The sequence below is a fragment of the Dipodomys spectabilis genome, unplaced genomic scaffold, assembly GCF_019054845.1.
Source record: "Dipodomys spectabilis isolate Male_0828 unplaced genomic scaffold, ASM1905484v1 ptg000071l, whole genome shotgun sequence".
Lineage (NCBI taxonomy): Eukaryota > Metazoa > Chordata > Mammalia > Rodentia > Heteromyidae > Dipodomys > Dipodomys spectabilis.
In genome coordinates, this window is record NW_024870748.1 from 6,598,776 (window position 1) to 6,615,424 (window position 16,649).

At 38.1% G+C, this 16,649-nt stretch overlaps 1 protein-coding gene across 7 annotated transcripts in view; it reads right to left on the reverse strand.

The window, feature by feature from the left end:
• Smarca1 (SWI/SNF related, matrix associated, actin dependent regulator of chromatin, subfamily a, member 1) overlaps positions 1-16,649 on the reverse strand; it is an 88,352-nt gene that overhangs the window by 51,775 nt on the left and 19,928 nt on the right. For all 7 annotated transcript variants that reach the window (XM_042682433.1, XM_042682437.1, XM_042682430.1 and 4 more), the window contains exons 8-12: positions 14,947-15,078; positions 12,930-12,998; positions 8,044-8,153; positions 5,846-6,072; positions 3,724-3,845 (exon numbers count right to left, since the gene is read on the reverse strand). In XM_042682433.1, the coding sequence (XP_042538367.1) occupies positions 3,724-3,845; positions 5,846-6,072; positions 8,044-8,153; positions 12,930-12,998; positions 14,947-15,078 (660 nt within the window). The remainder of the gene's footprint in view (positions 1-3,723; positions 3,846-5,845; positions 6,073-8,043; positions 8,154-12,929; positions 12,999-14,946; positions 15,079-16,649) is intronic.

Genomic DNA, 16,649 nt, shown 5'->3' on the forward strand with positions numbered 1-16,649 from the left:
AGGGACAGTAAGATGGGTACTCTCAGACACTACTGCTGGAATTGTAAACTGGTACTTTTCTGGAAAGTAATTTCACAATATGCACCAAGAGCCTTAAAAATGCTCATATAGTTTGGCCCAGGAATTCTGCTTGTAAAAATTTATCTTAAGGGAACAATCAGAGATATGCATAAGATTTACAGATACTTTCACTGTAGCATTATTTATAATAGTGAAAAACTAGAACATACCTAACTGATCAACATAAAAGAGTAAGTTAGAGGCTGGGAAGGTGGCTCAGTGGTAGAGCACTTGCCTTGCATGGATGAGGCCCTGGGTTTGATTCCTCAGCACCACATAAGCAGAAAAAAAAAGCCGGAAGTGGAGCTGTGGCTCAAGTGGTAGAGCGCTAGCCTTGAGCTGAAGAGCTGAGGGACAGCACCCAGGCCCAGAGTTCAGGCCCACGACCGGACCCAAAAAAAAAAAAGTAAGTTATTTATAGTACATCTTTTGATGTACTAATTTTACAATGTTGAGTAAAATGTATCGGGAAACTGAACCTTAGATACAGTACATTTATACATATAGCAAAATAGCAGTTAGTTAAATTTATTATATATTCATAAGGATTAAACAAAAATACTTGTTTCCAAATTTCTTACAGCATTCCTATATTGTTTGTACAAAAACAAAATGCAGCTCTTAGATTTTTTTTTTGTATATGTGTCGCTCGTGGGTCTTGAACTCTGGGCCTGGGCACTGTCTCTGAGCTCTTCAGATCAAAGCAAGCACTCTACCCTTGAGCCACAGAGCCACTTTCAGTTTTCTGGTGGTCAATTGGAGATAAGTGTCTCAGACATTCCTGCCTAGGCTGGCTTTGAACTGTGATCTTCAGATCTTAGCCTCCTGAGTAGCTTGGATTAGAGGCATGAGCCATCAGCACCCAGCTACAGTTATTTTTTAATAGGAATGGACTGACATAGACAACATTCTAGGCAGAGGTGATTCCCATGACCAATCAGTAGAACATGATCAGGGGTAATAAAGGCAGCATTATGATGGAATAAGAAGCACCCTGATGTACAGTGAACAACAAAAACCTGGGAATACATCAAATCCCGAGCAAGCATTTACCCTTTCTGAGACCCATGGGGAAATTATCTGAATACTTTACCTGAACACCTAGGAAGAATTTATTTGGGACTGTATGTATTTTGCTTAGATTTTGGTAGTTGTTTGACAAAAATGAGTTCCTTTCCCTATAAATGTTAGGAAGCCAATTAAGTCAAAAGGATGACCAGAGGCCCAGCTAGTTGAACTTAAGTATAGTAATGGAGACTGGGTAAATGTGGGAACTATTAGGAAAAAACTTTGCTTATACTTGGGCATACAACCAGAACAAGAGGTAAATGTGATTTTTCCTTATCAGGAAGAGATGAACATAATGGGAAAGCAGGGTCTTGCTAAAAATAAGTGAAAATCTTGGGCTTTGCTATATTTAAATTCAATACATATTATGTAGAGTCTCTTAGGGGAGAACATTTGAAATTTTAAAAAGCATGAGAATATGGACATAAGTAGTGACCAGACAGAGAGATGGGTTAGAAGTGCCAACAGGCTAGAGGTCAGACTCAGTACCATATTCTGAACTGGTACTTCCTCGTTCTAGCAAGAAGAGTCATGTTGAACTGTATGGAAAGGGCTATTATTATGTAGATTTGGAGAAATTGTTTCTCAGGAATAAATCAGCAAAACCCAGTAAGGTTTCAAGTAACCATCAAGGGTCAATCTAATCAAAGTACTATATATGCATGTGAGAAATAACACTTTGAAACCCCTTTCAACATTAACATACACAGAAAACATAGAACAGGTTCTGTCTGGAGTGTGAGTATTAGTAAAAAGAGGGAGAGCCATGGGTTCCCTTATTTGCAATAACTAGTATACGTCTGAGTCAAGCAGAAAAGGTCAGATAAGTTGATGTTAGGGGAATGAACCCCAAGGTAAGTATTCAATTCTTTTTCTTTCATGCAATTGTTTGTAACATTTTTATAAGATGATTTCTATGTTGTTTTGTATGTCCCTCCCCCATGGTTTAACCCCTGCTTTCACTGTATTGGATATTGGTATAATTTGTGGAGGGGAAGGGCAAAAACAAATTGTTTAACTAGGGATACAGGTGGACCCATTACAACAATGAGATGTACAAGTCTTTATGTCAAAAAACAAACTTTACAACTTGGTGGGGGGGGGGGATTGGTTAGGGGGAGATAGGGGAGTATGGGAAGGGATGGGAAGGGGAAACAAAGAGTAGGCAACAATGCTTGATAAGAAGTGCATTCATTATCTTGCCCATGTAATTGTAACTCTACTGTATGGTATTCTCACAATAAAAAAAAAGAAGGGAAAGAAGTATATCCCTGTATTTCTGAAAGCAGAAAGGAATACTGGTAAACAGTAGTAATTTCTACCATGTACTTGTTTTAAAGCAGAAAATATAAGGTTAGAGGAATAACACACCAAGCTTATTATACATGATTGTTAGAAGAAACAATATGTCTTCAGTGGAAAGAAAGTTCTCAGACTTAACATGACATGAAAACATAGCTTTGGACCTAGGCAGTCCTGTGCTAAAACACCAAATTATGAGACTTATTAACAAGACTAATTCAAGCAAAAAAAAAAAAAAACAGAGGGAGAACAAGCAGAGAAGTTGAAAGAGAGTGATGTGGCCATAATGTTTTATGTACATGTGTGAAAATACAACAGCAGATTAGATCAGGAAGGGACACTGGGGATAAGAGAGGGTGATGGAGCGGGTGAATATAATCAAGATCCACTGTGTGTGTGTGTATGCGTGTGTGTGTGTGTGTGTGTGTGTGTGTACAACTGATGCTAATAAAAGTGTGAGGAAAAAGAACAAAACTATATGGATTACGGAATGATATTAAGTTTTAAATGTTACCAGAGAATTAAACGACTTTTACACACTACAAAGTGGTGGTGGTGATACTAAATTTCAAGTCTTCTGAAACCAAGTTCAATAGTTTCCACTATACCATAATCATGGTCTCTTTTAGCTTAAAGACAAAGCCCTGAAAGATCACAGAAAACAGAAGATAAATTTGTCTAGCCTTCCAAGCAAGAGCTTTAATGGGTTATTAGACCCCTGACATTGGTGAAGGATAAAGACCTATAAGAATTTCTGAGTTTGAGTAAGATACTGGCTGCTAGGTAGACTCATTCCTATACACCAACACTTTAAAATTCCTGAGATCCAAAATTCATGGTAAACATCTGTACTTTACAAAAACACTCTATATAAGATTAGTCACTTTAGAGACTATTCCATTCCATTAGTCTGTAGGCTTGCTCATAAGACAGCAAAATCTCTACTGTTAAAGCCATTAATGAACATGGGTCTCCTCTAGGAGGCAATCAAGGAAAGAAAATGACAGATGACTCAGAAGTAAGAGTGTCAGATGAAAACCAGTAATCAAAGGGGACAGAGATAGCAGTGGCTTGAAGAGATAAGGACAGGAATTGTGAGTGCTGTTTAGATAAGCATGTCTTTGAAGTCCTTGGCAAGAATAATTTGTAGAGTCAGTAGAATGGAAGATAGGGGTGAGATATTCAATGCACTTTAGCAAAGGAAAAAGCCCAAAACTACTGATTAAAAATTGCTTAAAAATTGTTTAACTGAACTTAGATCTTTGAAGTTTTATATTATTTTCTCTTCCTCACCTCTCTTTCTTCATGTGGGGTTTGTCCATCCAGCCGACAATACTCATAACAACGCCACATGCAATAATCCTCTAAAATATCCAGCAAGCGAGTCATCTGACTGAAAATGAGAACCCTTGAACCTACAATATTTCACCAGAAAAGCAAGTTATATAACTTGTATAAAGTATGAAAATGTCAAAATAAAATACTATTTTACACAACTAATATAAGCTAATTATTTTTTTTAACTAACAAGTTTAGAAATAAGCAACCAAGATGGGCACTGGTGGCTCATGCCTGTAATCCTAGCTACTCAGGAGACTGAGCTCTGAGGATCTCGGTTCAAAGCCAGCCCGGGCAGGAAAGTCCGGAGATTCCTATCTCCAATAAAACCACTAGAAAACTGGAAGTGGCGCTGTAGCTCAAGTGGTAGAGCGCTCACCTTGAGCTGAGGGACAGCGCCCAGGCCCAGAGTTAAAGCCCCATGACCGACCAAAAAAAAAAAAAAAAGAGAGAAGCAACCAAATGTTGGTGGCTCACACCTGTAATCCTAGCTACTCAGGAGGCTAAGATCTGAGAATTAGCATTAGAAGCCAGCCTGGGCAAGAAAGTATGTGAGACTCTTCAATTAATCTCCAGAAAACCAGAAGTGGTGCTGTGCCTCAAAGTGGTTGTACACCTCGTTGAACAAAAGAACTCAGGGATATTACCCAAGCTCAGAGTTCCAAGCCCCATGACAGACAAAAAAAGTATACATTCTATGAAATATAAATACACAGCTCAGCTCATGAACACTACACTATACACACAGACATATAATCAAGTATGTTACACAAAATTATACACTTGTTAAGCTGCACATTTTAAGGTCTTTGAAAATTCCACACACAAAACGAAATGACTTAAGTTCTGCTTTTCCTTTAACCTAAAGTGATAGGTCCATGTGATCTCTCACTGGGCTACTAAAATAGGAGGAGCCTAATCTCTCATTTTAAATAGACTCCCCCCCACATATATGGTTTTCAAAGTTGTTTTACTAACATACAAATATTTTGTGTGCATGTGCCAGTCCTGGGGTTTGAACTCAGATCCTGGGCATTGTCCATAGCTTTTTTTTATCTAAAGCTATCACTCCACCACTTGCAGCAACACAGCACCACTTCCAGATTTTTGGTGATTAATTGGAAACAAGATGCTTGATAAGAAATGTACTCATTACCTTGCTCATGTAACTGTAACCCCTGTGTACAGTATTTTCACAATAAAAAAAACTTATTTATAAAAGAGTCTCACAGGGGCTGGGAAAGTGGCTCAGCGGTAGAGCACTTGCCTTGCATGCATGAGGCCCTGGGTTCGAGTCCTCAGCACCACATAAGCAAAAAGAAAAAAGCCGGAAGTGGCACTGTGGCTCAAGTGGTAGAGTGCTAACCCTGAGCTGAAGAGCTGAGGGACAGCGCCCAGGCCCAGAGTTCAGGCCCCACGACTGGACCCAAAAAAAAAAAAAAAAAGAGTCTCACAGACTTTCCTGCCTGGGCTGTCTTCAAATAGGAATCCTAAAATCTGAGTCTCCTGAGTGGCTAGGATTACAGGTCTGAGCACCCAGCTCTAATGTGAATCTTGTCACTCTCCACAGCCAAAGCTATAGCCTTCTCTCTGCCATCAAAATAAAAGTCTAAAGACACTTGGAAAAAAATGGGGAAAAAAAACATTTGAGAACATGGCCCCATCTGTGTTAGTAGATTAATCAATACCACCAGCTCCCTATCTCATTCCTTTCCTTCACATTTGTTCCACTACCCTTGAAAGTCCTTCCCTTCATTTTTCCAATAACTCATTCCTACCCATTCTCCAGGACTCACCTCAAATACCATCTCTGTGAAGACTCTACCAACTCCCAGTTACTCAACATACCATAGCACTGATAAGTGAATTGTAACTATTCCTTCCCAGTATAATGTGAGCTTCTCCAAGAAAAAAACATTGTTATAGTCATCACTGTACACCCAGTCTGTAGGACAATTCCTAGGAAATAGTAACTACTCAATGATGTCTGTTGAGTGAATGGATGACTATGGAAAAATATTTTTATAAAATCATTACTATGAATTTATGCCAGGCTAACTCAAAAATCCTTACTTACCCTGTTCTTTAAGTCTGGCCAACAGTTTATCCAGAACTACCATTTTACCACTGTTGCTAACAATATGCTCATCCGTGGTGTAAGGTGGACCAGGCTCAGCACCATCAAACAGGTAAGGATGATTACAGCACTTCCGAAGCTGCATCAGGATGTTTAAGAGTCGCATCTTGTCCATCTTGCCAGAAGAGTTTAAAACATCAATATCTTTCATCAGGATTTTTGTATACCTAAAATTTTAAATAATTAACCATTGATCATTAAAAGTCAACAGCATGAAATGTTCCCTTGGTAATTAGATTCTTCAATAGAAAAAATGAGATAAAGACTAAAGAGAAAGTTACAGTTCTGGTTCAATGGAAGAACATGTGCACAGTATACACAAGACACTGGGTTTCCTTCCCCATACCAAATTAAATATAATTTAACAGGACACTAAATCTGATCAGCAAAACCAAGAAGGCTCAAACATTTTAATAGACCTCTTTCGTCCTGCTTTACTTATCTGAAACTGCAGACAACTGGTAATTACTCAGAGAATATCACATCTGATCCAATAATTATAATATTTGCTTAAAGTTGGCATTCAACTACTTGTTTGAGTTAAAAACATGTTCATGTTAATACTCAATCTCAAGCTGGGAAGGTAGCTCAGTGGTAGAGTGCTTGCCTTGCATGCATGAGGACCTGGGTTCGATTCCTCAGCACCACAAAAGCAGAAAAGGCCCAAAGTGGTGCTGTGTGGCTCAAGTGGTAAAGCACTAGCCTTGAGCTGAAGAGTTGAAGGACAGCACCCAGGCCCAGAGATCAGGCCCCACAACCGACCAAAAAAATAAAATGAAATAAAAAAAACTCAATCTCAATCCGTACTTATCTTCCCAAGTCATCTTTTTCTTATCAATTTTTTTCATTAACTTTTCTAGAATTTCACTCAGGTAAAAGGCAATCTATAATCCACCAATAATAGTGTTCAATTATAATATCAGCCAACATGTATAGACTGTGCCAGGTATTAAGTCAAGGGCTTTGTCTGAATCCCCCACTAAATCATCACAACTCTGAAGTAAGTACTAACAATATCTACTTTTTTGTCAGTCATGGGGCTTCAACCCTGGGCCTGGGCACTATCCCTCAGCTCTTCAGCTCAAGGCTAGTGCTCTACCACTTGAGCCACAGCGCCACTTCTGGTTTTATGGTGGTTTATTGGCGATAGAGTCACAAAGACTTTCCAGTCAGGGCTGGCTTTGAATCACGATCCTCAGATCTCAACCTCCTGAGTAGCTAGGATGACAGGCATGGGCCACCAATGCCCAGCTTCAATATCCACATTTTGTAGACAGAAATTCAGGCAGGTAAGAAAAGCTAAACTTAGGGTAATAACAAGGAGAAAAGCAAGGTTTGATCTTATAGTTGAATCCAAAAACTAGAGCCTTAACCACTATTTTATACCTGCTTGTACTATACACAGATCATTATATATTTTATTTATATAAGCAAAATTTTGCTTCTTTTAATTAAATTGCACTGCCATGTTATTATTCCCTGGGAGTCTGCTTGTATTTACCTGCTTTGCTTGTATTCTAAACCTGCTCAAACTTCTTCTTTTGCAATATCCACTATCCCTAGGCAAGATTCTTAATTATCATAACTATTAGTATAGTTATTACAATTTTCACTGATGGAAAAAGTAATAGTAACTAACAAGTATATTACTGGCATTATCCCCTTTAAACCTAAAAGCTTCATAAACTAAGTATGATCCATCTCATTTTATAGAAACTTGAGTTAGGAAAGTTAAAAAGGCAACTTAGGTTATGTAACTTAATGAAAGAAAACAGTTATAAAGAGGCAACACGTAAGAGAAGTTAATAGAAGGGGTAAACTTGCTCAAAACATACTCTATGCTTGTATGGAATACACTGTATGCATCACATGGAATCTTTCTGTACTATAAATTAATCCTGAATTTAAAAAAAATAAATAAGACAATAAGTGGAATTCAAACACATAGATTTCAAAAACTGTATTACTTTCCAGAAGGTAAATACTTCCTAGTTTTCTACTTCAACATTTGAACTACATAATTACCATTAAAACATAAAATGTGATTTTGAACTAAAGATATAACTAAACAATGGCAAGTTTAATGGTGAGTAAATCCTTTTACTCAAATAAATGTCAGTGGAAATAAAATGGCTCACCATTCTCGCTGCATTTTACTCAGGCCCAAGTAAATCTTTATTTCCTTTTTAGGAGGCAGACTCTTCTCTACATCAGTTTTGATACGACGTAACAAAAACGGTTTTAAAACCTAAAAAATAATCATTTTTGTAAAACTGTATAAAACGTTTAATTTTACAAAGTATATATTTCATTAATAATGCATGAATGTGAAATTTACTTCCTACTGTATAATCTGATACTACCAACAGCAGTTGCCCACTTTTTTTAGTAAGACCCATCAAGTAATGACCTATTATAATATCAAAATTTGTGTGCATAGAGGCCAATTTCAATAATACTTTTTACTCAGGAGGCAAAGCCAGCCCTTCAAAAGTTAGTAAGACTTTTCATTAGCAAAATGAGCTCCCTTCCCATAGCTTAGTACACTCCTTCCCCACTCCACAGCTTAGCATGCTGCCTTCTTAGGCAAATATTAGGCCCTGTAATAAAGGCAGTAAATAATCAACCACCAACCCCCTTTACCTTGGGATGGCACTTCTCTAGGGCAGCTACCACCATATAAGGCAACAAGAGCCCCTTAGAGTGGTCTGGGCAGTTGCAGGGCCCCTCATCTTACTATTTGGACAGCAGCCATAAATCCTAGTCTGCCATGATGAAACCCCTGGCCCAAATGTCCACACCAGGGTCTCTACCTCCTAGCCCCTTCTAGCCCCTCCTAAACTTCCTATGTTATATAGGTCGCCTCAGACAATAGCCAGTGCTTCTTCTCATATCTCCCTTGTGAGGGGGGGGGGGGGTCTTGCCTGGCCCTTTCCCGGCAATAAACCTTCCTTTGTTTTCTGTATCTGGATGTCTGTGTGGTTCTCTGGCAAAGTCTAATTTACCCTATCATTTCTTACCAATAGCTAGACATTAGTGGAACTAACACCTAACCTGTTATCCCAGGAACAAGGGAGGTATAGGTAGGAAAGTTGTGGCCAAGGCAGCCTAAGCTCTAAATTCAAACTCCAGTATTGCAAAAAAAAAAAAAAATCCATAGGGTATCTACAACATGCCAGATGCTGTGCCATTAACTGTATATAGAGTAAACCTAGCAAAAAAAATTTCATCTTCTTTTTCTTGTAAATTTTTTACAGTTATTATAAAGGTGATCTATACAGGAGTTACATAAGTCAAAGCATACATCTTTTTTTGGACAATCTGACAATAAATCTTTAAAGTGAAATATAATTTATTTAAACTTGAGTAAGCTCACCAAAGTTGGTTTATTAATAAGTGGAAAAATCAGAATTAAAACTTAAACCAGGTTAATTTAAAATCAACTCAGTCCTTGATCTGGAAAAATCAGAATTAAAACTTAAACCAGGTTAATTTTAAAATCAACTCAGACCTTGATCAGCAGTCATGAGCCTGTTCATTCAGTCAAAAATATTTTTTGTGTCCATATTTTAAACTTTTTAATAATGCAGGTAAACCCTATTTCTAAGGCTACTGTGAAATTTGTGGTAATGCATTTATAGAGATTAATTGTGGTAGACATTCAATAAATGTCATTATTTAGAGATCTATAGGAAATAAGGAAAAGGGAAGCAGTAAATTAGACTTCTAATTTTGGGCTTGGATCTCTTAATCTTATCTAAGAGTTTGACAACAGTTTAAACTACCTTTGAGATATTTAGGCAGAAAGACTGTAAAAGTAGTGGAAAATGAAAGTTATAGTCCTCAGGGATCTAGGAGAGGCCCGGAACTGGAAGTTGTACTGAACCCGACATACAATATGACTTCCCCTATAAATAGTTAACTAGAATAAAGTTGAATTTATAAATTAGGCACAGCAAGTCCTTGAACAACGGGCCAAAGCACATCGCCATTTTCTTTTTTTTTTTTTAAAAAAGAGCTTACAATTATAAGAATGCATCTTTTGCAACTCAGAGCCATCTCTCAAGAACTAGAGAGCCATTCTCAGAAACAGAATGACCCAAAGAGAAAGACTTTTCTCTCCAAGATTCCATGGGAGGACAGAATGTTAGCATGCATAATTAACAGCCAATGGTCACAGCTGGCTTAGTCTCCCATATACTAACAAACCCTTGCATGTTTTAATTTTCTGACTCTGGCCATAAGTTCTCCCTTAATTTCTTGTTTTTATGTCACTTTAAGTTTTCCAGGGGTAGGAAGGGATGGTAGGGGAAAAACAAAGGAAGAGGTAACAATACTCTTAAGAAATGTACTCATTACCTTACTCATGTAACTGAACCCCTCTGTACAGTATTTTTTCAATAAAAAAACATATAAAAAAGTTTGCCAGGTCACACAGTTAAACACTGTATTAGTCTCCCAGTGGCTTTGATGTAAAAACTCTTAATATACAGATTATGATGACAATGGTTGCCTACTGAAGTAAGGAGGCTGAATCTAAATAATTTCTTACAGCCAAGCTGGTGCCTGTTGCTGGGTGGAGGGAGTTCTACACACAGTGCTCAGAGGCCTAGAGGTGCGAGAGGCCATTCATTGAATGCAGATGCCTAGCTCAAGGTGAGCTAGCAGGGCTCTGCTACAGAGAAATGCAAATGTCACAGCCTTAGGAAAGCTCTGGTTCTGCCTTGACTACTTCCCTAAAAGGCTTGAATCATCCTCAGTGTAGCCTCTAAGATTTCCCTATATGGAAGGTTGAGGCATATATTCCATAGATGGAAAAGTTCCACTGGTACCTCTGAGCAAGTACCTGAGTAAGTCCATATAAGTAAGGTTTGCTTCTGTCAAGGCTTGGTCTCCAATGCAAGCACGTGGTGATTGCTTTTAAAAGCTTGGTGCAGGCTCTGTTCAGGGCTGCTGGTTTTTGAGACTGAGTCTACTGTACAGTTGCTGGCCTTTTAATAAAGAGTCCTGATTGGACCTTTCAACATGTGGCTTCTCCATTTTCTTGCTATGACTTGAAGCTTGAAAGCTGCTTTGGTTAAACTTACTGAATCTACACATGGGCCTATACAAGTGCTAATAGGTGGATTGTTTGACATTAGGAGACCAAAATCTTCACCTTCAAATCATGCTAATGCCACTATTTCCTGAACATGGATCCCATGAAGAGTCATGAAAATTGATCATGCATGCTCAGGTCATTGATTACTTCACTTCACCTCCCATTACTTTTCCTCACACTTTAAGTCACTCTACTTCTTTATCCCACAAATAACTCCCAAACCTTGTTCCCAAGAAGCAGATTTGAGAGTTGGGTCTTCCACCTCCATACTTGGCTACCTTGCATATTAACTCCTTCTTAGTTACAAGCCCAATAGATCCAGTTTAGATTTAATAAGGGAAATACTTGAGCATGTTAACATGTTGAAGAAGAAAAGCTGGTATAGAAAGGTGAGAAAAAAACTTACTCAATTAAAAAGATAAATCATGGAGCAAATCTGTAAGAGAAAAAGAGTCAAGACTTCCTATTGACCAAAAAAATGATAATTATCCTACTGAGACAAAGTTAATGAAGATAGAAATATCCTTGGAAGGTAGACATATCTAAAGGTATTTCTACCTAATGACTTCTATTTTCGATTTTGTTCTGTTTACTACTATTTTCTCAGGAAATACCTTGAATAGAAGTCTGAAGGATATTGAGAAAGGTCTGAAATAGCTATTACTGGAAATGGGAAAGAACACTGTAGAAGACCGTGCTGAAGGAGCACCAGTATCATGAAATCCCAATTTATGTTAAAGGACATGAAATCAAAGTAGTTTCAAACCAGGTAGAGTTGTAAAATCTTTATCAGTACTGAGAAGCCAACTACAGAGAAGGGGGGCTCTGCTACCAAGGGGATTAAGCCCAGAATACAGAAGCAGTTGTATTATTCCTGACAGAAACCTGCCTTGTTCTCAATAGTCAATATTGCTCCCAAGGCTTGGCTCAGACTTTCCTTTCCCTAAGGAATCTTCCCAATATTCTCCAGCCAAGTCTCCATCCCAGAATTTTAATCTAAATATGAAAGCCCACTCCCCCACCATCTCAGGTGATAGGCTTTTAAGAGACTGAGCAGGAGATCTGCTCAAACAATAACTCTTTGAATTCTAAAAACTCTTTGAACCCTGGAACAGCGTGGGATCCTGTCCTCCCCGCCTCAATGACATCTCCCGTCTTGTGACTCTTCTCAGGTCACCGAGGCTTCCTCTTCAACTTTCCATTAAAGTTGATCAGATAGGTTGAGGATGTTTTCTGCCCTTTCTTAATTCTAATACCCTCATGACAACTCCAGGGTTTTTCAGAGCAAGTCTACCACATGGACAAGGAAACAAAGGAGTTTGGCAGTACTAACAAAAAGAGTGGTTCAAGTGACAGATTAAACAAAAAGTTGATACAGAAATGAGTTAGAAAAGCAGAATGGGGAAAAAAAAGGAGTCTAGGGACCAAAGGTCTTAGTAAGGTAAAACAGATAAAGCAGTAACATGAGTTAGAGACTTAAATAGATATAAGAAGCTGTCATGAAAATAATGGAAAATGGTTTTCAATCAGTGGGAGGGCGTCACCTGGGGGGATAATAAACACAAGGCCTGGAGGGAAAAATTCATGCAGAACAGTGGAGAAGCTCAAAAGTAGCTGTGGGCAACAATACTGATATTATCTGAAGAACCTGTGGGCTGTGAAGAGTAAACAAGCTCTACAGGAGATGACCACATTATCATGAGAGAGAACAAGGGTAAAAGCTATTCTACAAAGAGCCTGAGGATATAGTATGGAGAGTGCTAGCCAAAGAGGTAGGGTAGTCAGAAAGGCTATGAGAGAAGCAGTAAGATTGAACTAAGAAGCAAAGTTCAAACATACTGTTTTCTGGTTTTCTATATCTTTTATACATAAATATACACATACATATGTATTTCATGATTTAAACTTTTTTCTATTACTTACTACATGAAGTCTTTCCACAAGTTTTTGATCACCAAGACAATTTTTAGTGTCAAACCAAGAATCAAAATCCTGTGGAGGGGTGAAAATGATACAGTAAGTACACAACTTTTAAAATAAACTCAATATTCTATCTATTCTCGTACAACTGATACAGAAATAATCCATTTTTAAAGTACCTAGCACTCATGGTTCATGTCTGTAATTCTAGTTACTCAAGAGGCTGACATATAAGGATTCCATTTCCAAGCCAGCCTGGGTAGAAATGTCTATGAGAGCTGGGCACTGGTGGCTCACATTTGTCATCCTAGCTACTCAGGAGGCTGAGATCTGAGGTTTGTAGTTCAAAGCCTGCCTGGGCAGGAAAGGCCATGAGACTCTTACCTCCAGTTAACCACCAGAAAACCAGAAGTGGTGCTGTGGCTCAAGTGGTATAGTGCTTGCCTTGAGCTACAGAGCTAAGGGATAGCACCCAGGCCCAGAGTTCGCCCCATGACCAACGACAACAAAAAAAAAATATCCATGAGACTATCACCAATTAACTACCAAAAACCAAGAAGAAAAGGTATAGGTGAAGTGGAAGAGCACCAGTCCTGAATGAAAAAGCTGTAAGATAGTGCATAGGCCCTGAGTTCAAGTCCCAATACCAGCACAAAAAGTACCTTCAAAAATATGTGGGCTAGGGGCTGGGAAGGTGGCTCAGTGGTACAGCGCTTGCCTTGCATACCTGAGGCCCTGGGTTCAGACCCAAAAAAAAAATATGTGGGCTAGGAATTTATCAATAACCTAGTTGTTGTGCTTTAACCTAGCATGTGTAAGGTTCTGGCTTCCATCCCCAATACCACAAAAAATATTTCTGTGATGGCTAGTATTATTCAATTATTGATTTCTTTAATAGGTAAAACACTGAAGCAGTAAAAAACAAAAAAAAACTCTAAATCATATTGTATCAACATATTTCTCCTTAAAAAATATGTTTCCCACTGAGCATCAGTGTCTCACTCCTGTAATCCTACCTAACTCAAGAGGTTGAGATCTGAGGACTGTGGTTGAAGCCAGCCTGGAGAAGAAAGTCCTTCAGACTCTTCCGGACCCAAAAAAAAAAAAAAAAAAGACTCTTACCGAGAATTAACTACCAGAAAACCAGAAGTGGCATTGTGGCTCAAAGTGGTAGAGCACTAGCCTTGAGCAGAAAAGCTCAGGGACAGTGAGTGCCCAGGCCCTTAGGTCAAGCCCCATACCATAGTAACACTACATTTAATTAAGAAAACTAGGAATAAAAAAACATAGCCAGAAATTTATGCATAATTCAAGTTGGCTTGTTGTTCTAGCATAACTTTCTTCTGATAATAAATAACAATATAATTCACACATTCACATTACACCAGTTTTGAAATCAGACTATGAGCTTTTAGCACTCATGAAATGTATATGAATCTCATGAAACCATAATAAAAAAATCACTTAAGTCCCCACTTACCACACTAGTACAGATTTGTTTAAGGCCCCTCCAGTTTAATGAAAAGAAAATGTTTAATATTCTGAAATCAGCCTATGTCATAACTATGTCATAAGTTGTAATAGCTATTTGGTAGACCCAAAGTTTAACAGACATGTTATCTCAAAGAAGAAAAATCACAGCTACTCAGGAGGCTGAGATCTAAGGATCAAGGTTCAAAGCCAGCCCAGGCAGGAAAGTCCATGAGACTTTCTTACCTCCAATTAACTACAAAATAAAGCCAGACATGGAAATGTGGCTCAAGTGATGAGTGCCAGCCTTGAGTGAAAAATTAAACCAAAACTGCAAGCACTCGAGTTCAATCCCCAGTACCAATACAAAAGCAAAAAAATTACAAAATGAATATGAAGAGTTATAAAGTTTAGTCTGTATTTTATGTTTTGAGTACAGATGCCTGTGAGCATGTACAAATGGCTTGGGCTAAGGAGGTAGTGCACGCTAAGCATTGAATTTAACCCTTATCACCATCACCCCACAATAAAAAGTGTGGCTGAAACTTACATCTGCAGAATTAAAAACATCAGGCAATAAAAAGTTGAGCAATGCCCAGAGTTCATGCAGATTATTTTGCAAAGGTGTTCCAGTTAGAAGTAAGCGGTTAGTCGACTTGAACTCACGAACAATTTCTGAAAGCTAAAATATAATAGTTACATGAATACTGTGTTCGTTATTGGAATGTTCAATATTCAGTCAGTATCCAGCCAATACACTTTTTGAATAAGGTTAAGACATGAAAATTTAACTTTCTGTGGTAAAACATCAGTTTGGGCAACACTACTACAGTGAAGTTTAACTATACAAAATGTTTGAGGTATTTCTATGCTTGAAAGAACTAAGATATTGATATAATACCCCCCATAATTTGCAAATTATATAATCTAGGCGATCATTTTACACATTAATATCTTCTCAGCAACTATGCTCATCTACATACCTAATCCAGTTCCATCAAAGCCTGGTCACTATTTTTTAGCACAAAAATTGTGCCAATTTTCTCTGATACCTTAAATTAGCTTTTTAAATTAAGAACATTAAAAATTAAGACAAAAGAAGGCTCAAGCCTGTAATCCTAGCTACTTGTTAGTTAAGAGTTCAGGGGATCACCATCCAAAGCCAGCCCAAGGAATAAAAGCTCATAAGACTTCATCACACTAAATAGCTGGGCCTGGTGGCACCTACCTGAAATCTCAGAGACACAAGAAAACACAAGTCAGAGAATGAGAGCCCAGGCAAGCACAGGCATAATGGGAAACCCTGCCTTTAACCCCTGCTTTCACTATATTTGATGTTGGTATAATTTGTGGAGGGGAAGGGAATAAACAAATTGTTTAAGTAGGGATACAGGTGGACCCATTGCAACAATGAGATGTACAAGCCGCTTTGTCAAAAAACGAACTTTACAACTTTGGCTGGGGAGGTGGGGGGGTACGAGATGGGAAGGGATGGGAAGGGGAAACAAAGGAGGAGGCTACAATGCTTGATAAGAAATGTACTCATTATCTTGCCCATGTAATTGTAACCCCTCTGTACAGTATTTTCACAATAAAAAAAACAAAAATTAAAAATTAAAAAAATAATCAACACCACAACTACTTAAAGAAAATACATTTTTTTAGAATTCTAGGCTCTCTTTAGTCGCTGAATTTGAGGTTTTATGAATGGCCTTAGGACAGGTAATTCCAGTGACTAAGGTTTTCAGGGGGCACTTCTTGTACATAAAGAACAACTGAATGCTCCATTTTTTTTTCTGTAAATAACTATTGACTAGAATAATAAACGTCACAGAAATGAAAATTTTAAGGCCCAGGTCACTGCATTTATATTTACAAGGGCCATAAATTAACATGCATCTTTCCTTTATTAGGACAACTTAAATACAGGTTTAAATATTAAAGCAGTGATAATTCTAAAATATGAAAATCTAAGTTAAGGCTTTATGTTTGCATTGAAATCCACATTAATAGGCAACTATAACCAGAGCTAAGGTTTATTTCCTGGGTTGAGTTTGTCCGGCAGGACATGGACATGTTATTAACCCATTATCAAGTCCTGTGCAGAAGGGTGGATGAGACACGCTAATAGAAACAGCATCCAATTGCTTTAACAACTCATTACTTCCTTCTTAAATTTTATTTTGAGGACATAAACACAGAGAATTCAGGGTAAACTTTAAAAACTCACAGCTGTACTCATGCTTACTGGCC